Consider the following 27,105-nt stretch of genomic DNA (forward strand, 5'->3'; position numbering starts at 1 on the left):
GGTTTCATAGTTTCTCATAAACATAGACTTAATGTATGACCCCGCACTCCTAGGTGTTTACCCAAGAGAGATGAAAACATCCGTCCACGCAAAGACCTGTAAAGGAATGTTTAAAAAAAAAAAAAATTAGAGCAGCTTTATTCATTATCACCAAGCCTGGGAACAACCCAAATGCCCATCAACTGTGAGTGATACAGCCATACGGTGAAATACTTCTCAGCAATAAACAAATACACAACATGATTGAATTTCATGTTGTGTATTTCAAGCAGGATTGAATTTCACGTTGTGTATTTCAAGCATTATGCCAAGTGAAAGAAGCCAGATCCAAATGGCTGTATACTGAATCTTATTTTTATGAAATTGTACAAAAGTTTAAATTACAGGACTAGAAAACAGATCAGTGTTGGGGCAAGGGTATGCAGTTGGTGGGGACAGAATACGTCTACAATGGGACATGAGAACTTTTTTGGAATGATGGGAATATTCTGTATTTTGTTTCTGGTGGTACTCATACAACTGAATTTGTATAAAATTTTATTTTATGTATATTATACCTCAACAGGGAGCCCTAGTGGCACAGTGGTTACAGCGTTCAGCTGCTAACCAAAAGGTCAAAGTTCGAACCCACCAGCCACTCCATGGAAGAAAGATGTTGCAGTCTACTTCAGTAAAGATTTACAGCCTTGGGGCAGTTGTACTCTGTCTTACAGGATCACTATGAGTCGAAATTGACTCAACAGCAATGGGTTTGGTTTTGGTTTTTTTATACCTCAACAAATCTGACTTTAAAAAAGAAAAGTGAAAATCAAAAACAGTGACCGACTATTTAGCTTTATATTTTTCTAGTGCGTTGTTGTTGTTGTTGTTGTTAGGTGCCATGGAGTCAGTTCCAACTCATAGAAACCTTATGTGGGACAGAATGAAACACTGCCCGGTTCTGCACCATCCCCATAATCGTTGCTATGCTTGAGCCCATCGTTGCAGTCATTGTGTCAATCCATCTCATTGAAGGTCTTCCTCTTTTTCACTGACCTTCTACCAAGCACAATGCCCTTCTCCAGGGACAGGTCCCTCCTCATAACATGCCCAAAGTACATGAGATGAAGTCTTGCTATCCTCCCTCTAAGGAGCATTCTGGCTGTACTTCTTCCAAGACAGATTTGTTCGTTCTTCTGGCAGCCCACAGTATAGTCACTATTCATTGCCAACACCATAATTCAAAGCTTCAATTCTTCTTCAGTCTTCCTTATTCATTACCCAGCTTTCACATGCATATGAGGCAATTGAAAATACCATGGCTTGGGTCAGGAGCACCTTAGTCCTCAAAGTGACATCTTTGCTTTTAATGCTTTAAAGAGGTCTTTTGCAGCAGATTTTTACAATGCAATACATTTGTTTAATTTCTTGACTGCTGCTTCCATGGGCATTGATAGTGTACTAGATGTGGAATTTTCAGTTTCAAAAAATAAAGCTTGTACTCTGGGGATTGTAGAGCATGAAAATCCCTTTACAACAAAGAATATAGCACATGTAAATAGTTTCCTTGTAATGGATATTTTAATGAATACATTTCAGAAAATACATTCTTAATCTATAGAACCTGGAGATGAATTAAACTGAACCATAGTCTGTCTATAATCACAGAAATTTATACTTGCATAGCTTCTTATTATAAAGAAAAGACAGAAATGTCATAACACACAATCTTTAAAATTTCTCCTCCTGGCTCTCCTGGAATTTTGTTTTGGTAGTTCGTTTGCGAATGTTGATGAGTAATGTTTGAAGGAAGGACTGGGTTGCTTGTCGTGGGAAGAGATAAAAGGAGTTGGTAGGTAGTTGCTACTTGACTGATATCAAGCCAAAAGAAATATAAAGACTTCAGAGTAATTTCTCCTCTCACTTCAGTGTATTCTTCTAAGGCTTCCTGTGTTAAGATCTTTCTCCGGCTTGTCTCACTCAGAAAATAATGAAATAAAACTCTCACTACCACCCATCACTCATTCCTTTTCACCCACTTCTCCCCAAGCCCATCTATCATCATTCTGCTTTTCTAATAACTGGAATTACTATAAATTATCTTCATGCTTAGTGAAGACCATAGCTCACAGTAAGCAGTAAAATATTTATTGGTTGATCATTCAATCAACAGCGTTAGGCACTGTGCCAGGCAATAGGATAAAATACAGAATGAAACACAATCCCTCAAAACGCCTATAAGTAGTAGAAACAGACAACGGAGTGGAAACGACTAGATCGAAGTAGCCCAGGTTGCTATGGGAGCTTTTAAATGCAACGACACTCCCTAAACAACTGAAGTTATTCCCTAGTAACCTGTGCTTTCGGAATTATCTAAGGAGTAGTTACATACACATTCAAATTAAACTTGTTATCATTTCATATTTCTTTCATTTACCCCGTCAGTCAAGTTTATTTCCTTCCTCAAAAGTTGGAGAAAAGGCCAAACTGTCACATCTTGGAAGGGACACCTTGCTTTACAGTGTTTGTGGAAAATATGTTAGGGTGGCATGAAATAAATTAATCACAATGGATTTCCACTCTGTCCTTAGGGTAAAAGCCATTTAGACAGTTACAAGATTCAAATGTTCGTAAAATATCAGAATTTTAAAAATATAAGATACTTAGGCATCAATTTAACAAAAGAGGTACAAAATCTGTACACTAAAAACTAGCAAAACATTGCTGATAACAAATAAAGAAATCTAAATAAATAAAGAGATATACCTTGCTCATGAATTGGATGACTCAGTGTAGTTAAGATGTCAATTTTCTCAAAGTTAATCTACAGCTTTAACACAATCCCAATAACTTTTTTATAGAAATTGACAAGCTGATTCTAAAATTTATATAAAATTGCAAAGGATCTAGAATTACCAAAAGCAATCTTAAAAAACAGAACAAAATCAGAAGCTTTACTTTACCTGATGTCAAGATTTGTCATAAAGTTACAGTGATCAAGACAAGGTAGTATTGGCAACAAGTTAGACACAGAGCAACAGAGTAAAGAGTTCAGAAACAGACCCGCACATAGTTCAGAAACAGACCCGCACATACGAAGTAGACTGATTTTTCAACGAGGTGCCAAAGCAATTGAATGGGGCAAGGAAAATCTTTTCAGCACGTGTTGCTACAACAACTGGATATCATTTTGGGGAAAAAAATCCTAATCTCACATCATGCACAAAAATTAATCCGAAGTATATCACAGGCATAAATATAACATGCAAAACTATAAAACTTACAAAGCAAGCACAGAAGGACATCTTCATGGCCTATACCAAGAAAAAAAACCTGTTGCTGTCGAGTTGGTTCCAACTCGTAGTGACCCTATAGGACAAAGTAGAATTGCCCCACAGGGTTTCCAAGGCTGTAAATCTTCACGGAAGCAGACTGCCACATCTTTCTCCCTCAGAGTGGCTGGTGGGTTCAAATCACTGACCTTTCGGTTAGCAGCTGAGCACTGAACCACTGCACCACCAGGCCTCCTCTTATGGCCTATAAACCAAAAAAAAAAAAAACCATTGCCATTGAGTTAATTCTAACTCTTAACAACCCTATTGGACAGAGTAAAACTGCCCCACAGGGTTTCCAAGGAACAGCTGGTGGATTCAGACTGCCGACCTTTTGGTTAGCAGCCATAGCTCTTAACCACTAACACCACCAGGGTTTCGTGACCTATAGGAGTAGACAAATATCTCTTGTAAATGACACAAAAAATAACACAATAAGTAAAATAATTTTTGACAAAGTAAATGTGGTAGGCAGCTTTTAATATGGCCCCCAAAGATCCCCACCTCCTGGTATTCACTTCCTATAATCTTCTTCTCTTGTGTGTGGGCTGGTCCTAGTGACTTGCTTCAAAAGAACAGAGCATGACAAAAGTGATGAGATGTCACTTCTAGAATTAGGTTACCAATGGCTGCCTTCCATCTTGCTGACACTCTCCCTTTCCTTCTTCCTTACTCTTTCTGATGAAACAAGCTGCCATGTTGTGAGATGCTCTGTGGAGAGGACCCATGTGGCAAGGAACTGAGGGAGGCCTCCAAACAACAGCTCGTAAAGAGCGGAGGCCTCAGTCCAACAACGCAGGAGAAACTGAATCCCACCAACAATCCCCTGAGTGAACTAGGAAGTAGATTCTTCCTAACAGAGCTCTGAGATGACTGAAGCCCTGTGAAAGAACCAGAGCAGGGAACCCAGCATAGCCATGCCAGATTCCTGACCCACAGAAACAGTGAGATAATAAGTTGTTGTTTTAGGCCAATAAATTTTGGGGTAATTTGTTATGACACAATAGATAACAAATACAATAGACTTCATCAAAATAAAAAACTTCTGCTCATCAAATGACACTGTTAAACAAATGAATAGTTAAGCCACAGGCTGGGAGAAAATATTTGCAAAATATATACTTGACAGAAGACTCGCATCCAGAATATAAAAAGAACTCTTAGAATAAGGATAAAAACAATAAAATATTTCAAAAACTCTATTCCATTGTCCACTTCAACCATTAAAATGCCTCAGAAATGCCAGCATTTTGGTAGCCAAACCACATCTACAAGATTTCCTGTTGAATCCAATAAAGAAAAGATAATTTCTCAAACCGTGCATTCCAACTGGAGTTCAGAAAAGACAATCACCATGTACACAGCCCTCCAGTCAACACCTGAGTCCTGAACTCTTCCTAATCATAGCTGTCCTTCTACCCACTATTCGGCATAATAGACAAAACTCCCAATATTGATGTTGTCAACATTAACAAGCCATGACCAATTACCTACGTTCATTAGTAGCACTGGTGAGTTCTCTGCTGCGATGGGCTAATGAATTATTGTTATACAATTATTCACAAATATCTTATTTCATAGTGACATGACATTAAGCTGTGTGATCATTTTTCAATACATTGGCATTATCGTTAATGAATTTGGTAAAGATTCGTCCAACTATCCGCAGTATAAATCACCAGAGTAATCTAAACAAATTTTGAGATCAATTGCCAAACAATTCACTTTAATAAAGGATTGTGCATCTACCATGTGCAGGATGCTAGTAAGTGGCAAGGACTTACCACAGCAAGTCTTCACCTGTTTTATCAAGAAGTGATATGGAAGAATAGTAACACCTTGTATGAGCATAGATCTTTACAATCTTTAATTGATTTACATCTCCATGTGAAAATCATCTCCAGAATGACGCAAGGACATATGTAGGGCTCAGAAAGAGTTAATGACTTGCCCAAGGCCTTACAGATAGCAGGTGGCACAGATAGGTCTTGAATCCAACCAGGCTTTCTAATTCCAGATCTAGAGCCTCTTCCTCTAAAGTAGTGGTTTCTAGACATTTTTTACTGCCGGCTCCTATGGGTAAAAGGTACCCTGGTGGTGCAGTGGTTAAGAGCTTAGGCAGCTAACCAAAAGGTCAGCAGTTTGAATCAATCCATCAGCTGCTCCTTGGAAAACCTGTGGGACAGTTCTGCTCTGTCCTATAGGGTTGCCATGAGTCGGAATCAACTCAACGGCAACAGGTTTTGGTTGGTTTTAGTGGTAAAAATACTTTGAGTGTGCACTCTCAGAATGTGCATAGTTACTTATTTACAGACATTTCATATACATCATTTAAGCACCAACCTCCTTCCCCCAAACAAACAAAAAACCCCGTTGCCATTAAGTCAATTTTGACTCACAGCAACCCAACCCTATACGACAGGGTACAACTGCCTCATAGGGTTTCTAAGGCTATAGTCTTTATGGGAGCAGACTGCCACATCTTTTTCCCGCAGAGCAGCTGGTGGGCTCCAAGCACCGACTTTTGGGTTAGCAACCTAGCACTTAATTACTGCGCCACCAGGGTGCCTTCATTTAAGGACAGAGGACACAAATCCATATTTCAAATAAGCTTCTTGTTAACTTCAAAGTTTATTAGCTGATTTTCTGTGAAACGAAATATGATTATACTGATGATCATATTACATTTTACCTAATAATATGGCTGACAAAAAAATCTTATTAGAAGTGGAAGGGTTTCAGCTCTCTCGTGTTTTATTCATGCATCCTTGCCCTATTCTATTATCTCCCAATTGCTGTTTCTTTGCAGCTGTCTATCCTGGAGGGTTCATGTCATTAAAACCAGCAAATAAAATCTGTAAATACACTTGACTGGACATACGTAAACTTCAGTGTCTCAGTATACTGAAAGCAAGTAACTGAAGATGTCACTTACCTCACTCAGTTCTCACGGTGGCCTACCCACTATTTTCCCAGAGTACCTCTGGAGTTGACTAAGATGAATGACTGACACGAATGAATTCAGAGAACCAGTGTCATTCCTATATTAAGTGTTGAAAAAGCTTAACTTATTTCTTATTTTCTAACATAAAAGTTTTAAATAGAAATTCTGAAGTCTTTTTCCTACAACCCAATGGGTTGTCTTGTACCTCCTAAGGGTCCATACCCTACTTGGACACCAGTGCTTTATAGTACCCAGCTCTTCTCCTACCAATTCTAGGTCAGTAATTCCCAACCTTATCAGACCTAATGCTCTGTATTTTAAAACAAATATTTTTACTCACTCCCTTTACTATCCAGAAATGAAATCCATAGAGAAAATAACTTTTAAACACACAGTTTCCTCACACATCATATATACATATATATATATTTCCTACATATGTATATGTACATACATGTGTGTACACATATGTTTATGTTTATAAATGTAAAAAGACAAACAAAAGGAAAGTTACTTATCATCGAATTGTTTACATTTCAATATGGAAATGTTCAGCTACACGACCATACAAGAAAACATAACCAAGTAGTCAAATGACTGCACCTATATGCAGAATCAACATGAATGCAACAGCCGCAAATGAAGACTAATAAAATATGAGCTTATTGTTGACTAAATACCATGCACAGCAGTGCTGTTAGCAATGGGACTTTTCAAACACCTCTTGATAAAGTTTAGGACAAAATAAAGCGTAGCTTTCTCTTGATTTATACAGTTAGACTCTTGGAAAACCCAATTAAAACCATACAAAAATTACCAGAATTAGTTTCCAGGCTCAGATAATTATAAACAGGTTTTTCACCTTCACAAATATTCCAAAGGAGATTCAAAAGTCATACGAAACACAGGACAACTCGTTGGGCAGGGAATCATGCATTTCAGAACCTCATGCCAGTAATATCTCCTATCATTTTGATGAACAATACACACACACACCCCCACACACACACCTCCAAATGCACCCTAGGGGGCAGTACTGCTTCTACTGAGATTCAGAACTAGGTGCTTGTGTATCACTAATTCCCACAGGAAAAACATTGTCAACATGTGTTCCCCAGGAACCCTTTGGGCAATCCTTTTATAAACTGGACGTAATCCTGGTGAGAAGGGGACCGTGTCTGCCTTACTCATGCCTGTATGCCCAGCCTCTGTCACGGTTTCCAACATACAAATAGCTAAGGCTCAACAGATACATTGGTTAAGCAAATGACCAAAAACTGAGCAACCTAGAAGTGAATGAATGACCTACAAGATCACCAGGTCAAATCCAGTGACTCTAAGGTTAAAAGAATGAGAAAAGGAAAGAGCACTCACACCACTCAGTTCTCCCTTGTGCCAGGCACTTGGCTAGCTCTCCGTCTTCATTATTTCTTTCCTGGTAAATATCAACACTCTGTTACAGGCTGTCCGTGATCTTTGGGAAGGGTGCCCCCACCTAGTAACAGTCACTCATTCTTCAGTAGGTGCATCCCATAACCACAACTCACTCTACGTCTGGTGATTGTAGGGGCATAGGACACTAGATTGTGACTAGTGAGGACACTTCTAAGTGCAAATCTGGGTTGTGCCACTCAAATGCCTTTTGATTCATTCACTGGGGCTACTTGTTCTTCTGTTTCTCAGGGACTAAGAGAGAAGGTAAGGGCTGAATCTGGCAACTCCCTACAGTAAATCGGTAAAAGCTGTAAACACTGTTGCAAAGAGAACCCTCCACGATGATTGTTGTTTTCAGGTGCCCTTGAGTAGATTTAGACTCAAGTGACCCCATGTGACAGAGTAGAACTGCCCCACGGGGTTTTCTAAGCTGTAATCTTTATAGAAGCAGATCAACAGGCCTTTCTCCTGAAGAGCCGCTAGGCAGGCTCGAACTGCCAACCTTTCTGTTAGCAGTCAAGCATTGCGCCACCAGGGCTCCTTCCACCACGATTAGAGCAGAGGAAAGGTGCAGCAGGAGTAGCTGTATCAGAGAGAGGGCGCAGCTACTGAACCACTTCTAAGGCTTGGTGCACAGTTGTGCCCCACCAGGAAAAACTTCTAAGAACAATTATAGGGAGGAGGGGAAGGATTTGGAATCCCTGGGGCTTTAATTGAATGGACCTCATCTTGACTTGATTACATCTACAAAGACTCTATTTCCAAATAAGGTCACATTCATAGGTAGCAGGGTTAGGATTTCAACACATCTTCTTGGAGCACACAGTTCAACCCAAAACAGCTTCCCATTGTGCTTAGGATCAAATTTCAAAATCCCTAACCTAGCCAAATAAGGCTCTTCATGGGCAGCCCCCACCGTTTTCTCTCCCTGCACAGCTGACACCAGCAAACACAGATCTTCTTACAGTCTTTGAAGGCCCCACTGTCTTCCCTCCTCAGGCTCTAGCAATCCCCCACCCCACAGAATGCCCCTCTGCCTGGCAATCACTTTCTCATCTTTCAGGGATCTGCTTAATGTCATTTCCTCAAAAAGATTTCACTCAGTCTAAATTAGGTTCTTCCCATAATCATCCATGTTCCGTCCTTCCTAATATTTAACACACTTTAGAATTTTACAGTTATTTGCTTAAGGCCCACCTCCCACACTAAACAAAAAAAAAAAAAAAAACAATAGGTCCCATAAAAGATGGGAAGGTGTCTATCTTCCTCCCCTCTGCGTTACCAGCTGTCAGCACAGTGCCTAGCTTGCATTAAGTATTTCTTGAATGAACAACAACAAATGAATGATACCTATAGTGATTGCATAGCTACAAAAGTTTTATTATGCTGTTAACTAGAAATTCCAAAATCAATTTTTTAATATATCTGTTATTCATTAAAGGAGTTTTGCATTGTTTGAGTTTTACTTTTCTACCTGATTTTAAGGTAGTTAAATATACCAAAAGAAATGTTGTACTGAGTCAGAAGACCCATCCTGAAACTGACTCACCCAGGTTTGTGCTCTGTGTCTTCAGTTTCCTCATCTTTAAAACAGGCAAAGGAAACCTCTCACTTTCTAACTCCCAGGCTCGTTGTAAGGTTCAGATAAGATAAATAAAGCGCCTTCCAAGTAGATTCAGACTCATGGTGCCCCTATGTGTGTCAGAGTAGAACTGTCATAGGGTCTTCAATGGCTGGTTTTTTTTTCAAAGTTGATCGCCAGATTTTTCTTCCAAGGAGCCTCTGGGCCAACTCAACCTCCAAACTTTCCATTAGCAGCTGAGCGCATTAAACATTTGCACCACCTAGTGGAAGCTATAAAACAGAAACGGAGATTCTAACTCATGGTGACTCTAGGTGTTACAGAACAGAATTTTTGTGTAGGGTTTTCCTGGCTGTAATTTTTACAAAAGCAGTTCTTTCTTCCGTGGAGCTGCTGGGTGGGTTCAATCCGCCAACCTTTAGGTTAGCATCAGATTACAAACCGCTCGTGAGATCCAGGCCCCTAGGAAGATGTAAAAAAAAGCATCATATAAATGTAAGAAAACCTCTTCTTCGTGTTCATCTTGATTTGGGACTTGAGAAAATGTTGCGGTTGCTTCTAAGCACAGGTCTAATAGCTTCCAGCTGAGGGCGCGCAAGTGTCAGACTGAAGTAGAGGACCAGCCCAAGCATGGGAGTGGTGCGACAATGTTCATTTGAAGACAAACGCTGCCACCTGGTGGAAGTGGAAGGTCAGGGGCAAGTGTGGTTAACAACATGGGATCATGAGGGGTGATGACAGGTGCCCGCTGAAGAGAGGAGAATCAACTTTTTTAAATGTATGTTTTTAAAACAAATAACTTGTTTTCTTTTATGTTGTAAAATCTTCTCTTGGAAATAATATTTTTACATATGCAGGATTTAGGCACGTTACACCAATTACCTACTTATCTAACTAGTTACAGTTAATCAGACTCTGAAGACATTTGTAATTCTTTATATATTTTAATATTCTAATTTTTAATATTTAAATATTCCAGATAAAATTAATTTTACAATGCACACAGCATGTTAAGATTACTGATGGGACTCTATAATGTAGATACTTGTATTAGCATGTGTCCTTCAGAGTCATTATTTACATCTAAAGTATGCTCACGGTGCCAGAATCTCAAGGCCATCTTGAACATGCTTGTTTACTCTGAGGAAATTGCTTAACGTTTCTGGGTCTCAGTCACCTCATCTGCCAAACAAAAGGACTGAATTAGGTGGCATCTAAAAAGGTCCTGCAACTTCACCCAGAGAATGCATTTAATTGCCATCCAATGACAGCCATGTTACCAACTAGCCAGGCTTCAGGCTGCTGCCACCAATGCAGTCCTAGAAGGCACCCCTGACTGTGCTGGTGGCAAAACAACTTTATATCTGTCTTCCCCACAGAACCTAAAACGGAGGCCCTCCTATGCTACCATCTTCACCCCCACCCTTCTTGGCTACCACCTCAAAGGGATGCTTCTCAGGTCACTTTCCTTGGCCTTTCCTCCTTTCCTTTCAGTTCCGTCTCCTCCCACATACACCTCTATTTATAACAACAACAATAATAATGGCTGCCATTTATTGCATGCTTTCTGTTTGAGGCACTGTTCTGGTCACGTATTTTTCCCAATTCCGTGTACTTTTTCTAAACATTCACACCTATTCTTCATCTTCATCTGGGACGTTCCACCGGCACCTCAAACCCAGTTGGTCCAAAATTGAACTCAGAACCTTCCCACAGACATTCTTCCACGTGTATTCCCTATTTCAGCTAATCAGTCTTATCATGGTTACCTCAGTGTCTGAAATCAATTACCTAAGTTGCTATTGGTGTTAGAAGTTGGTTCCTGACTCATAGCAACTCTGTGTACAACAGAACAAAACACTGCCTGATCCTGTGCCATCCTCACAACTGTTGCTATACATGAGCCCATTGTTATAGCCACTGTGTCAGTCCATCTCATTGAGGTTCATCCACCTTATCGCTGACTCTCTATTCTACCACGCCTGATGTCCTTCTCCGGGGACTGGTCCCTTCTGATAACATACACAAAGTATATGAGATAAAGTCTCACCATCTTCACTTCTAAAGAGCATTCTGGCTGTACTTCTTCCAAGATAGATTTGTTCATTCTTCTGTCAGTCCATGGTATAGTCAATATTCTTCGCCAACACCATAATTCAAAGGCATCAGTTCTCCAGTCTTCCTGATTCATTGTTCAGCTTTCACATGCATATGAGGTGATTGAAAAATACCCTGGCTTGAATCAGGTGCACCTTAGTCCTCAAAGTGATATCTTTGCTTTTTAACACTTTTTAAAGATGTCTTTTGCAGCAGACTTGCCTAGTGCAATGCACCTTTTGGTTTCTTGGCTACTGCATTGGTTGTGGATCTAAGTAAAATGAAATCCTTGACAACTTCAGTATTTTCTCCATTTATCATGATATTGCTTATTGGTCCATTTGTGAGTATTTTTGTTTTCTTTATGTTGAGGTGTAATCCATACTGAAGGCTGTGGTCCTTGATCTTCATTAGTAAGTGCTTCAAGTCCTCTTCACTTTCAGCAAGCAAGGTTGTGTCATTTGCATAACAAAGGTCATTAATGAGTCTTCCACCAGTCCTGATGCCCAGTTCTTCTTCATATCGTCCAGCTTCTCAGATTGTTTGCTCAGCGTACACATTGAATAGGTATGTTGAAAGGATACAACCCTGACACACAACTTTCCTGATTTTAAACCATGCAGTATCCCTTTGTTCTGTTCGAGCAACTGCCTCTCAGTCTATGTACAAGTTCCACACGAGCACAATTTAGTGTTCTGGAATTCCCATTCTTCACAATGTTATTCATACTTTGTTATGATTCACACAAAACACAAAGACCTAAAAGTCATCCCCAAATCTGTCAACTCCAAGTTCTGTCAACTTTATCCCCACTGCCTTTATTCTTTCCACCTGGACAATTGCTCAAAGGTTATAATTGGCCTTCTAGTTCATTTTAACTTGATCATGTTGCCATCTGCTTTTTTATTGAGTATGCATTCCAAACTCTTTAGACTAGCCCAGAAGCTTAAACACAATCCTGACCATAAACTTCTTAAAGAGAGTAACCATATCTCTTTCATCCCCGCATTTAGTACCACGTCTTCATTTTTGCATTTAGCAGAGAACGCCAGACATAGTAGCCATACACGTTAAATAAAGGAGTGAATCCAATACTTCAGTCGTTGTTCAAAGTAATAAAGAGGGCACTATAACTGGGGTGAGACTGAGGAGTTTACCAGGATCATGTTGCTGTTGTTAGGTGCCGTCGCGTCGATTCTGACTCATAGCGACCATATGTACAACAGAATGAAACACTGCCAGGTCCTGCATCATCCTCACAATTGTTGTTATGCTTGAGCCCATTGTTGCAGCCACTGTGTCAATCCATCTCGTTGGGGTCTTCCTCTTTTTTGCTTACCCTCTACTTTGCCAAGCATGATGTCCTTCTCCAGGGTCTGGTCCCTTCTGATAATGTGTCCAAAATATGAGATAAAATCTCACCATCCTTGCTTCTAAGGAGCATTCTGGTCCTACTTCTTCCAAGATTTGTTCATTCTTTTGGCAGTCCATGATATATCAATATTCTTCGCCAACACCACAATTCAAAGGCATCAATTCTTCTTCCGTCTTCCTTATTCATCCTCCAGTTTTTGCATGCATGTGAGGTGATTGGAAACATCATGGCTTGGGTCAGGCACACCTTAGTTCATGACATCTTTGCTTTTTAACACTTTAAAGAGGTTTTGCAGTAGATTTGCCCAATGCTATGCACCTTTTGATTTCTTGACTGCTGTTTCCATGGGTGTTTATTGTGAATCCAAGTAAAATAAAATCTTTGACAACTTCATTTTTTTTTTCCATTTATCATGATGTTGCTTACTGGTCCAATAGTGAGGATTTTTGTCTTCTTTGTGTTAAGGTGTAATCCATTCTGAAGGCTGTGGTCTTTGATCTTCAGCAGTAAGTGCTTCAAGTCCTCTTCACTTTCAGCAAGCAAGGTTGTGCCATTTGCATAACGGAGGTCGTTAATGAGTCTTTCTCCAATCCTGATGCCCTGTTCTTCTTCATATCCTCCAGCTTCTCAGATTATTTGCTCAGCATACAGTCTGAACAGGTATGGTGAAAGGATACATCCCTGACACATGCCTTTCCTGACTTTAAACCATACAGTATCCCCTTGTTCTGTTCCAACAACTGCCTCTTGATCTATGTACAGGTTCCTGAGCACAATGAAGTGTTCTGGAATTCCCATTCTTGGCAACGTTATCCACAGTTTGTTATGATCCACACAGTCGATCACCAGGATCATAGTTTTTAAAATAATACACTTTTGCTCTAGTGATATAAAATATCTGTTCTGTAGTTTCTGTTGTTAATTTATCTCTGTAGTAAATGAGACCCTACTGTAGGTGACGGTACCCTATCACAATCATGCTTAACTTTTAAAACTTTATAATACCCTGCACCAAATAATGACGGTATATTTCTAGGGTCTAGATGAAAGTAAAGAATTACTCACTCAAAATTAGAGTTAAAATAATGAACTTAATATAGAACTAGCCCTATTATATTTAAGATAACAAATATCCTGAAGCAATACCCAAGGATGTTAGACATTAATTATTTTTTAAAATCCCCCAATTATACATAATTTCATGCTAATCAGAATGATGCCATTTCTCTTTTGGCAGCATCACTCAAATAGGAACACTCCAATAGTTGTGTATAAAAGCCCAAAGAAACCATCAACACACGACATTCTGCCCTCCTTTACATTACAGCTACCCACAGACAAGGCGGACATTTCTCGTAAGACCATGTCTCTCCGATTTTCTAGCAGATCCAAGCATATTTGCTTACGACCTGGAACTGGGTCTGTCAGACCACCCAGTGGAGGTGCTGCTGGAAGTGGTTTTGCCTGTGCCTTGGGAGGGGGCTTGGGCAGTGTTCCTGGTGGGAGCCATGTTGCTGGTGCCCTTGGAAATGCTGCTTGTGTTGGCTTTGCTGGAAATGAAGGCAGACTCCTCTCTGGGAATGAAAAGGTGACCATGCAGAATCTTAATGACCGCCTGGCATCCTACCTGGATAACGTGAGGGCTCTAGAGGAGGCCAATGCTGAACTAGAGAGAAAAATCAAGGGTTGGTATGAAAAATATGGTCCTGGATCTTGCCATGGACTTGATCATGACTATAGCCGATACCACCTAACCATTGAGGATCTTAAGAATAAGGTGAGAAATCACAAATTTGGAACTAATCAAAATATTAAAAACTAAGAATTACCTAGCCAAAGGCACAGAACTGCAACTGAAAATGTTTCTAAACTGTTACTTGTCATTTATATTGTATCATGTTTATTTTTTTGATAGTTCTTCCTTTTAGTTAGGGAACCCTGGTGGTGTAGTGGTTAAGTGCTATGGCTGCTAACCAAAAGGTGGGCAGTTTGAATCCACCAGGCGCTCCTTGGAAACTCTGTGGGGCAGTTCTGCTCTGTCCTTCAGGGTCACTATGAGTCGGAATCGACTCGACGGCAACAGGTTTTTTTGTTTTTTCCTGTTAGTTAAAAATAAGTATTTTGATTTATAAATTTCAATGTATTTAAAATGTTACTAGCTCGGCTGCTAATGAAAAAGTTGGAGGTTCAAGTCCATCCAGAGCCACCTCAGAAGAAAGGCTTGGCAATCTTTCTTCCCAAAAGTCAGCCTTTGAAAACCCTATAGAGCACAGCTCTACCCTGACACACATGGAGTTGCCATGAGTCAGAATCGACTTGATGGCCACTGGTAGAGTAGTTCCATGTTAAATGTGTATTTTGAAGAATATTCATAGATAAGAAAGGACTACATTCTAAGAGGGGCATGAACAATGCAAGAAGAACCGTATCTGTAATTTTTTTAACTTACATTGAAGACATTTTGATTATTACTTAAGGAAGTAAATTTTTTTATACAAAAGGTTACTTGTGCAACCCTTTTTATTTCCTAAAACAATAATTTCATAGAGCAAACTTATGTGTTGCTTTCTCCCTTTTGATTTCTTCTAGATTATCTCTTCCACTACGGCTAACGCTAACGTCCTTCTGCAGATTGACAATGCCAGACTGGCTGCTGATGATTTCCGGCTGAAGTAGGTGGTTGAAAATGATGGTGCTCTGGAAAAAGCATCCTACCTATTTGATTTGTTAAATAAAATTTCAATTGTATCTCAAGCAGAATAAACTATAACATAAAAGATAAAAAGAACAAGGGATTGATGTTATAATATTATAATCCAAGTATACTGAAATTTTCTACGTATTTATTACATCCTTGGGCCAAAATATCACTGCCTTTCTGTGCCTGTCTAGCACAGCGCCAAGCACGAAGTGGATGCTCAGCAAATATTCATTGACTAAGTAAAAATATTAACTACAATAAAATCCTCAAATGGTATGTTTTTATTCTGTTGGGATACACTATTAGAATGTGTGCAACTGAATAACGGCTGATAATCCTGCTCAGAATTGGGCAAGGGGTGGAGGAACATTTTTTGTACACATTTTTATTATATTTAGGTCCTAATTCAATTTCTAATTGTCCGTTTAAAGCAACTGACATTTTATTTTTTGATTCCTTGAGGTAGTCTAACTCGTGCTAAAATTCATTTCATGCCCTGCAAGGTATGAAAACGAGCTCAGCCTTCACCAAACCGTCGATGCAGACATCAACGGGCTCCGGCGAGTCCTGGATGAGCTGACGCTCTGCCGGACCGACCAGGAGCTGCAGTTCGAGTCCCTGAGTGAGGAGATGACATATCTCAAGAACAGCCATGAGGAGGTAGGAGAAGCTTTACTTCTGGTCAAATCGTAATTCTGTACCTCTTAAATGCTTTTGTTTTTATTACAAAAGTAATTTATGCTCATTGTAATAATTCAAACAATACCAGGGCATATAAAGAATTCCATTTTCTCCCACTCTGCCCCCAAGTAATAAATAGTAACAATTTGATCTGTATCCTTCCATGTTTTTAGACTGATGTAATAATCCATCCATTTTAAAATAATACATTATTTTTGCTTTAATACAACCATAAACGCTTTGCCCTTGAGTCCATTATGACTCATAGCAACCCTACAGTAGAGTAGAACTGTTCCAAAGGGTTTCCAAGGAGCAGCTGGTGGATTCCAACTGCCTTTGGTTAGCAGCCATAGCCTTAACCGCTGCACTACCAGGGACCCTTCATACAGCCATCTTTCTTTAAACCAGATTATTTCCTTCCGAGGGCCATCTTGGGGTCAATCTTTTTGCAAAAAAACCTCTCAAACTAGGAAAAAATATCAATGTACCTTCCACTTAAGCACATTGGGTTTATTTTAGTATTTAACTTTGCACAATAATAACCTGATTATTTGACACTTAATACCAGATAGCTTTACACCCCCCCTCAAAAAAATGATTATGCCAAAAGTAACTCCAAAAAGTCTCCAAAACAATGGATGAGAAATTAAAAAAAAAAAAAAACTATGATGTTTATCAGAATTTTATAGAGAGAGAGAACCCTGGTGGAGTAGTGGTTAAGGGCTACAGCTGCTAACAAAAGGTCAGTAGTTCGAATCCACCAGCCACTCCTTGGAAACCCTATGGGGCAGTCCTACTCTGCCCTATAGGGTCACTCTGAGTTGGAATCAATATGACACCAATGGTTTGGGTTTTTGTTATACACACACACACACGAACTATGACAGGAAGTGCCACATCATTGAATGGAGATAACTAAAACATCGTCTCCTTGCTCCAAATGAGAAAATGATGAGAGGGGGAAAGAGAAGGGATATTAAAATGAAAAAAGTTAAAGTACAAGGGAAACAAGGAGAAGGAAGAGAGTCACCAAGCAGAGCTCTGGAAGAGTCAGACCATCAGATAGTAGAAGCAAAAGTGTGAGAAGCAGACCCATGATTTGTAGAGAGGGTGGTGTCAAGAAAAGAAATGGACACCAGGGAAGGAAGAGAAGAAATAGCAACCACAGCAGGTCAGCAAGCTGGGGGCATCATGGAAGCACTAGGATCACACAAGAGAATTCATTGTCCCCTTCAAAGACATACCAGTAGAAAGAGGCTACCTTTGAATGCACCAAGGATAGAGGAAAAGAGTCACTCACATCTCAACATCCCGTGAGGGTATTATATTTTCCACACTCACCGGTGACCAGTGTCCTTAGTGATAACTTTAAGTAGTTGATTTTCTAACTTTTATAGTGACAAGAAATTTTCTTCAAATTGAATCTTACACAAAATTCCAAAACATGGAAATACATTACTCAGTGGTTTCCTTAGGCAACGTAAGTCTTTTTACTTTCAGTGGACACAAGAAAGCCACTGATCTAGATCACAAAAAAATGGCTTAAGAAAGTAAAGTTACCATTGTAAAAATCCATCAAAAACTGTTCAAATGAAAAGGTTAGCGACCTAAAGAACAGAAGTTCAGGTCACTGGTCTGTTCATTTACCCAGAAAGCCATTCTCTGATGAGGTTAGACAGCTTAGTGATTTCACCTGGGACATATCCTAAAATACAGAGGCCATAGAGTGTAATTACTGAGGGAAGATGCTCTGTAGTTAGAGTGTCCTCATTCAAATCCTGGCCCTTCCCAATACTAGGTAATTTAAGCGAGTTACTTTACTTCCGTGTGCCTCTATTTCCGAATCTGTAAAATAAATCTAGTAATACCTACCTCATCCAAAACCAAACCTGCTGCTGTAGAGTCGATTCCGACCCTATAGGGCAGAGTGAACTGCTCCCTAGGGTTTCCAAGGACCACCTGGTGGGTTCAAACTGCCAACCCTTTGGTTAGCAAACAAACTCTTAACTGCTAAGCCACCAAGGTTTCCACCTACCTTGTAAAGACGTTAAAAGTCTTAAACGAGTTAGTGCATGTAAAATACGTGTTAGCTGCCGTCTCTAAGACAAAAGCTCACAGAGGGCTCTATCCCTATCAGCAAGAACTCTACCTGACAGTCAAAAATTGTGTGTTTAATAACTCTCTGGTCTTTGTATCTCATCCTCATTCAAAAGAATAGAGATCTTCTCTTGGGATACTGTGACTGCTTATTGTGGTTTTAATTAACAAAAGAGTAACTAATTAAATAGATGATTGGCATGAATATGGATAGAATAAGTCAATTAAAAATTTGTGTGCCATAAATTGTACACTCGAACCTAAGCCACAAACTTTGAGACATAATGTTTTTAAAAACTCTTCTCAGACTGCATGCAGACATAAGATGCCCCTAAAGATATATTCATGTTCCCCTCCCAGGAAGTGAAGGCTCTGCAGTGCGCCGCTGGAGGCAACGTGAACGTGGAGATGAATGCGGCCCCGGGGGTGGACCTCACCATCCTGCTGAACAACATGCGAGCTGAGTATGAAGACCTTGCAGAGCAGAACCGCAGAGATGCTGGGGCCTGGTTCAACGAAAAGGTGAGACCAGCCCAAACAGCCCTGCCCATGTCCCTATGGTGGTGACAGATCTCATTTAACCTGTGTATGCCTGGCTTCCCAGAGTGCCATTCTGCAGCAGCAGATCTCGGATGATGCTGGCGCAGCCACCTCTGCCAGGAATGAGCTGATAGAAATGAATCGCAGCCTGCAGACCCTGGAGATCCAGCTGCAGTCCCTCCTGGCAACGGTAGGCAAGAGCGTGGCTTGGCTTGGATTTTGTGTTTCTAAAAAGCCTAAGAGGAAACCCTTCCTCCTTTACCTACAAATACTTAACTGAGTGCAGAAGAGAGAAGGAAAAGACAGACACAGAGATGCTCAGTTTAAGACAGTAGAGGTATATGGTAAAAATTCACCACAAATAGTTCAAAAGAAAAGTTTAGCTACATAAAGAACTTAAGTTCAGGTCACTGGTCTGGTTATTTGCCCAGAAAACCATTCTCTGACTAGGTCAGGCAGCTTAATGTTATGACCTGGGACATACCCTAAAACAGAGAGGCCATAGAGTGTAATTACTATGAGAAGATGCTCTATAGCTGGAGTGCCCTCGTTCAAAAAGAGAGACAGACAGAGCATTTTTTTCCTCCCTGAGACCACTGAAGAGTCCCTGGTGGTGTGAATGCACGTCGCCGTTACCCAAAAGTTTGGTGGTTCAAGTCCACCCAGTGGCACCTTGGAAGACAGGCCTAGTGATCCACTTCAGAAAAATCAGCCACTGAAAACGCTATGGAGCACAATTCTACTCTGACCCACAAGGGGTCACCATGAGTTGGAGTTGACCCAACGGCAACTGGGTAACTGGAGATCACTGAGGATGTCTTTCCTGGCCAACACCCAGTCGCTTGGTGCCCATTTCATTCAAATAACCAATGCTTCTTGTGGTTCCTTCCTTGAGCGGTTCCTCCTAGCCCCGCAGAGCAAGCAACACCAGAATTGCTCCCCCTGCAAATTAAGTGGCAGGCCTCCTGCCATGTGGCCACACAGGGCAGAGCCAAGTCTCGAACCAGCATCTCCTAATATTTATGAGGACATATTAAAAGCCATACTGTACTTTCCATCAGGCACCAAAAAAGAGGGTACACATTTGCATCCCAAAAGAATAGCGTCAGCCTCTTCAACCCCAGTGTCTGGGGAGAGGTCCAATCCCCACACACCCCACAGAACCTGGCATTCGCAGGCACCCAGATTACTTCAAAGGTTACCATGGAGACAATTCAAGACTAAAATCAACCTTCCCTTCTGGGGTGTGATGTGGCGGCACCCAAAAGGATTGATTTTGAGGATTACGGCACACTTGTGGATGAAGGGTTCCCTGTCCTCACAAGAGTTTCACACTCCCTGAGGCCACCAGATGGTGACACAAAGAGAACAGGTCTATTACAGAAATGAATGCCGCGAGGCTGGGAGGAAAAGATGACTCAGAACAATGGAAAGATTCTATTCTTACTTAGGCACCATAAAAAGGCTTTCTTACTTCTATACAATATGTAGATGGAAGACTTGGTTTTTACCATTGAATGACTCCAACTTTACCTTCTCACCTTTATCACTACTGCCAGATGGTATTTGAGACCCTCCTGGCCACTTGGAGCTCCAAGAACCCTCCTCTGTTCCCCATTTCCTTCTTTCCTGCAACTCAGATCCTAAGGACACTGTCCCCGCTGCTATGGCCTGAGCACACATCTTCCCTCTTATTTCTTAGCTAGGTTGAAGGAAATAAATTCCTGAGACCCCAGATCAGAACTGTAAGCATTTTCACATGGCGACCCCATGTGTGTCAGAGTAGAACTGTGTTCCATGGAGCTTCCATGGCTGATTTTTCAAAAGTAGTTCGCCAGGCCTTTTTTCTGAGGCGCCTCTGGGTGGACTCAAACTTCCAGCCTTACAGTTAGCAGTCAAATCTGTTAACCATTTGCACCATCCAGGACTCTACAAGAGTGTTAGCAACCATAAAAAGGGATGCCATGTGAGAATACATCATCAGGAAAATTACAGTTTTGAAGTGCCGAGCAGACACCACATGGGCATGCTGTCCTGGGCTTCTCTTACCACTTGTTGCCTCACCTTCCCCACAGGCATCCTGTTTGCCTTCTACATCTATGCCCTGGAGAGCCAGCTGCACCCAGCACCACCCACATAATGTTGAAGTTGGTGGTTCTCAGCCCATTAGACCCAATGTCTGCCCTTTATGATGAATATTATATAATTCCCCTTTCACAATCCTAAAAGAGCCCTGGTGGCGCAGGGGTTAAAGCACTTGTCTGCTAACCAAGAGGTCGGCAGTTTGAACCCACTAGCCACTCCTCAGGAAAAAGATGTGACGGTCTACTCCCATAAAGATTTCAGCCTTGGAAACCCTATGGGGCAGTTCTACTCTGTCCTGAAGACTTGTTATAAGTCAGAATCAACTTGACAGCAGTGGGTTTTTGGTCTACAATCCTAGAATGAAATCAATAGTAATATAAATTAGTAGTACACAAAATTAAAAAAAAAAAAGTAAAATGCCACAACTGCAATAAAAAGAAAGAGTACAAGGGCAGCATTTTAAAACAAAATGTACATAATGTGTAGATAATTGGACCCAACTACTCTAGAACATGTAAAGAAACAGAAGCTTTTACCTTCTTTTAACAAATAAATTTTATTTTAAACTGTTTAAGATCAGGAGTCACTCCACACAAGAAATAAAGGAAAATGAAAGAGTGGAAGCGTGGGTGGACACTAAGATAACAACTAATGTCAACAGAAGTAATAACTGCCCAGACGTATTTATATACGATAAGAGAAAGAGGAAAATTACCTCAATTGAAGTAGGGATAATGCGCCAAGACAAATTACAGACTATGGAAGTAGAAATGAGGATGTCTAATACTCATACGAGTAGTGTCAAAATAAAGACCTGTTTTTGTCTTATGAGATGGAGAATGACAAAGTATCTCAGAAAATATACCTCTTGTCTTGAAATTCCACCCATGTTAAGGCATTCAGGAAACCCTGGTGGCGTAGTGGTTAACTGCTATGGCTGCTAACCAAGAGGTCAGCAGTTCAAATCCACCAGGCACTCCTTGGAAACTCTATGGGGCAGTTCTACTCTGTTCTGTAGAGTCGCTATGAGTTGGAATCGACTCAATGGTAGTGGATTTGGGTTGTTTTTTTTTTGTTTAAGGCATTCATTCAATCTCAAGTGCTTAGTTAAAAGGCCTTTGGTGGACGGCCGAAAATAGAAGACAGATTAGGGGGAAAAAAAAAAAACAGCACAAAAGGCCTTGGAAAAGTGGTGGGGTAGGCCTCTGGACAGTAGAAGAATATGACCAAAAACCAACAGGTAACACAAAATAAGCATATAATTTCAAAATATAAGTTTTCCAGGGTAGATTTCTTATCACGCTACCCCCTAAAATCTTTAATGTATAGGTTGGCAATAATATGACATATTGGCTAAATATCATGATTGTCTAATGGAACAGCCAGGAGTCCCTGGGCAAAAAGGTCACCAGTTCCACCTGACCGGTACATGTCAGGTCATCCAGCATGCCTAGTCCCCACCTAGTAAATGCCAGTCATGTCACCTCCCCTACACACACTTTACTGTGACAAGACTCACAAACCCCAAAGCTCACTTGAGAAACAGGGGTCTACAAAGTCTTCAAAGGCATTTCATCCCTTGCTACGGCATCTTTCCCGTCCACAGAAACACTCCCTGGAGTGCTCCTTGACCGAGACAGAAGGCAACTACTGTGCACAGCTAGCACAGATCCAGGCTCAGATCGGGGCCCTGGAAGAACAGCTGCATCAGGTCAGAACCAAGACGGAGGGTCAGAAACTCGAGTACGAGCAGCTGCTTGACGTCAAGGTCCATCTGGAGAAGGAGATCGAGACCTACTGCCGCCTGATAGATGGAGATGGAAAGTAAGGAAAACCATGTGGATACTCACTTTTTACCTATTTTACACCAGAGCCACATGCTCCCACTCGCTCGCCACACCTCCAAGCCTGTTATTTTTCATTCCCACTGCAGAAAAGCCTGTATCTCTTGCCTAAGCTGTCCTCTCTTCAATATGTTGTACATCACAGTGTCTTCCTCACCTGCCTCAGGTGGCCGCAATAGTCCCTGCAGATGCTCCCACTCATTGTCCATGTTAATTATTGTGGATTTCAAGATTCTCCCCCCAGACTTTACCCTCCTTTCAATTCATTCCTAATATCTCTGCCCCCAGTCCCTGGATGGCACAAACAGTTAAGCACTCAGCTATAAACCAAAAGGTTGGTTTGAAATCACCAAGAGGCGCTTCAGAACAAAGGCCTGGGAACCTTCTCCTGAAAGATCACAGACATTGAAAACCCTATGAAGTAGTTCTACTCTGAAACACATGGGGTCGCCGTGAGTCAGAATCGACTCAACGCCACCTGGCTTGTTTTTGTTTTTATTTATTTATTGACACATACACCCCCAGGCTCCATAAATAAACGCATAAGTATGTATTTAATCTCTTTAAGCTTTAAATTCCTGGGCTCACAAAAATCAAACAGTAACAAGTTTTTTTTTTTTTTTATTCTCTAGTTTTTTTTTTTTTTTTAATTCTCTATTTAGATTATATTTAATTACTTTCAGCTCCTGCACATAAAATTTTGAATATTTTTCTCTATGGAAAACAAAGATCTCTTTTTGGCACACAAAGCTCACTTGAGTTTATATTTATCGATTGACTCAATGACTATTTCTTAAGTGATAGTAAAAAGAAATGTAAAAGATAAACTTCATTTATTTATTTTACAGTTCATGTTCCAAATCAAAGGGCTTTGGATCAGGAAACTCAGGGGATGCATCTAAAGGTAAAAAAAATCTATTTCTATTGTAGAAAATACTTTTTTTTTTAATTGTGCTTTAAGTGAAAGTTTACAAATCAAGTCAGTCTCTCATACAAAAATTTATATACACCTTGCTATATACTCCTAGTTGATCTCCCCCTAATGAGACAGCACACTCCTCCTCTCCACTCTGTATTCCAGGGTCCATTCAGCCAGCTTCTGTCCCCCTCTGCCTTCTCATCTCCCATCCAGACAGGAGCTGCCCACGTAGTCTCGTGTCTACTTGAGCCAAGAAGCTCACTCCTCACCAGTATCATCTTCTATCTTACAGTCCAGTCCAATCCCTGTCTGAAGAATTAGCTTTGAGAATGGTTCCTGTCTTAGGTTAACAGAAGGTCTGGGGACCATGACCTCCAGGGTCCTTCTAGTCTCAGTTAGACCATTAAGTCTGGTCATTTTACTAGAATTTGAGGTCTGCATCCCACTGCTCTCCTGCTCCTTCAGGGGTTCTCTGTTGTGTTCCCTGTCAGGCGGTCATCATTTGTAGCTGGGCACCATCTAGTTCTTCTGGTCTCCGGCTGAATGTAGTCTCTGATTTATGTGGCCCCTTCTGTCCCTTGGGCTCATAATTACCTTGTATCTTTGGTGTTCTTCATTCTCCTTTGCTTCAGGTGGGTTGAGACCGACTGATGTATCTCAGATGGCCACTTCCTAGCATTTAAGACCCCAGATGCCACTTGCCAAAGTGTGTAGAAAATACTTTTATCTTGATGGCAATGATACGCTATATCAGCAATCTATATTTAAGTAATTTTAACTAAAGTGTTCTAACTTAAGCTAATATTTTAAGTGTCTAACTTAAACTAATATTTTAAGTGAGTAAAACTATCCCAAACTATTATCGTAAACCTACATTTTACTCTTTCATCAAAAAAATATATAATCTATTCTATTACCACCAGCAAGGGAATTCTTTGTCATGTAATCTTTTAGGTTGAATTGTGTCTATTCACATATGTTTTATTTCTAGATTTATCCAAAACCACACTGGTAAGGATGGTGGTTGAAGAGATAGATCAACGTGGCAAAGTTCTTTCATCGAGGGTTCAATCTATTGAAGAAATGACATCCAAAATGACCAATGGCAAGAAAGAACAAAGGATTCTGTTCTAGATTTTTTTTAGAGTGAAAAAAAAAAAAAATGGAAGGAAGGATCCTGCACAGCTGCATTCTGACATATATCAAGCAGGACAAAAACACTTTCTGTTCTTAAAGATCAATTACTTAGCAAAAAGTGTCTGTTTTCCTAGTTAATTTTCCAAGATGTTGGGTGTTTGTTTTCGAACAAGTAAAACTGATGTTCACTCATTTCCATTCATTCGTGACTAAATAAATAATACTTTGTAATTTTTTTTCTATGTCTAATTAGCACTCAGCTGCTAACCAAAGGGTTGGTGGTTTGAACCCACCAGCCGCTCTGCAGGAGAAAAAGATCTGGCGATATGCTTCTGTAAAGATTACAGCCTTGGAAACCCTATGGGGCAGTTTGACTCTGTCCTATAGGATCACTATGAGTTGGAATCACCTCGACAGCACACAACAACAACACATTCATAGGGAGAAATTTATGGAACATATCCCTGGTGGTGTAGAGGGTAAGAGCTACTACGGCTGCTAACCAAAAGGTCTAGCAGTTCAAATCCACCAGGCACTCCTTGGAAACTTATGAGGCAGTTCTACTCTCTCTTATAGGGTCGCTATGAGTTGGAATCGACTCAACGGCAGCGGGTTTTGGGTTTTTTTTTTTTTATCTTAATTGCGTTTCACTCTGGTTTCAGTCATAGTCAATTCCACATGGACTATAATGACACTTAAACATCAAACATTCACTACGCGTGATCTTTAAATCACACTGTGTCTGCATGGGAGGAGCCCTGGTGGTGCAGGGGTTAAGAGCTTGGCTGCTAACCAAAAGTTTGGCAGTTTCAGCCTTGGAAACCCTATGGAGCACTTCTGTTCTCTCACATCGAGTCACTATGAGTCAGAATCGACTCTGTGACAACGAGTCTGGGTTTTGCTTTTATGTCTGCATGGGTAAATAATCTGGAAAAGTTCAGAAGTTCTCCTACAACTGAATAGTTCCACCGCTAAATGGCACTTTCCTGGGATTTTTGCCTATGAGCCTATCTCTAACTCTCCTGGGGATCCAGATACTTCCCAGGATACCATTCCCATATAAACGTGATGATCTCTGGAAAGATCCACAACAATGAGCTCATGTTGCAACTAGTCAACTCAGCCATAAACCCAAACCTGTTGCTGTTGATTTTGACGCACGATGACCTTATAGGACAGCGTAGAACTGCCCCATAGAGTTTCCAAGGCTGCAAATCTTTATGGAAATAGACTGCCACATCTTTCTCCCTCGGGGCAGATAGTGGGTTGGAACCAACAACCTTTCAGTTAGCAGCTGAGCACTTAAGCGCTGCACCACCAAAACCCACTGCCATCGAGTTGATAGTGACCTTGTAGAGCAGAGTAGAACTGCCCATAGGGTTTCCAAGGTCATAAATCATTACAGAAGTAGACTGCCACATCTTTCTCCCAAGGAGCAGCTGGTGGGTTAGAACAGCCAACCTTTCGGTTAGCAGCCAAGCCCTTAAGCACTGAGCCACTAGGGCTCCTACCGCACCACCAAAAAAAAAAAAAAAAACCCGCTGGCTTCAAGTCAACTCCAACTCATAGGGACCCCATAGGGCAGAGTAGAACTGCCCCATAGGGTTTCCAAGGAACTGGTGGTGGGTGGATTCGAACTGGTGACCTTTTGGACAGCAGCCGAATGATTAACCGCTGTGCCACTCAAAACGAAAAAAACCAGACCCATTGCCGTCAAGTTATTTCTGACTCATAGTCAAACTGCCGAACTTTTGGTTAGCAGACATAGCTCTTAACCACCACGCCACCAGGGTCTCCTTAACTCAGCCATAGACACTATCTAAATGAATGATCGTGACTGTGTTCCAATAAATTTGAACTGCAAATAATTTTAGGCGTCATGAAATACTAGTCTTCTTTTGATTTTCTTTCATTCAAAAATGTAAATACCATTCTTAGCTCTTAGCTCACGGGCTATACAAATAGAGGTGGCTGACTGGATATGGCCCACCAACCCCTGTTCTAGAACTTAAAATCTCACGAGGTTGATAAGCACTATGGTTATTATGTCTTTCTACCTTTCTGGATCAAAACTTACAGTTGGAATTCCCAACAAATATTAAAGTATGTAAAAGAAGAGTGTTTCATTTATTTCTCATTTATGTGGCCTGATTCCAATGAAAAGCTCCAGTGAGGGAAGGAATTCTAGCCAGCAGTCTTGTGGGAGTTCAAGGAATGTAAAACGATGAGATAATTATAGACACTTGAGCCAAAGTCATCAAATAAACAAATAATACTAATTCATGGGGAAATAACTTCCCAAATGTGCATTGTACAGGAGGAGCTACATAATTTGTGGAGCCCAGTACTGAATGAAAA

At 40.7% G+C, this 27,105-nt stretch overlaps 1 protein-coding gene across 1 annotated transcript; it reads left to right on the forward strand.

Moving 5' to 3' along the window:
- The first annotated feature begins 14,088 nt into the window (after window positions 1-14,088).
- Window positions 14,089-24,744, forward strand: KRT28 (keratin 28). Its single transcript, XM_003414440.3, has 8 exons — window positions 14,089-14,520; window positions 15,333-15,415; window positions 15,948-16,104; window positions 18,583-18,744; window positions 18,827-18,952; window positions 22,454-22,671; window positions 23,540-23,595; window positions 24,602-24,744. Exons 1-8 carry the CDS (start codon window positions 14,107-14,109, stop codon window positions 24,742-24,744), a joined length of 1,359 nt encoding a protein of 452 aa, XP_003414488.1. The 5' UTR covers window positions 14,089-14,106.
- Window positions 24,745-27,105: the final 2,361 nt, after the last annotated feature.

This window comes from Loxodonta africana, chromosome 18 (assembly GCF_030014295.1).
Source record: "Loxodonta africana isolate mLoxAfr1 chromosome 18, mLoxAfr1.hap2, whole genome shotgun sequence".
NCBI lineage: Eukaryota > Metazoa > Chordata > Mammalia > Proboscidea > Elephantidae > Loxodonta > Loxodonta africana.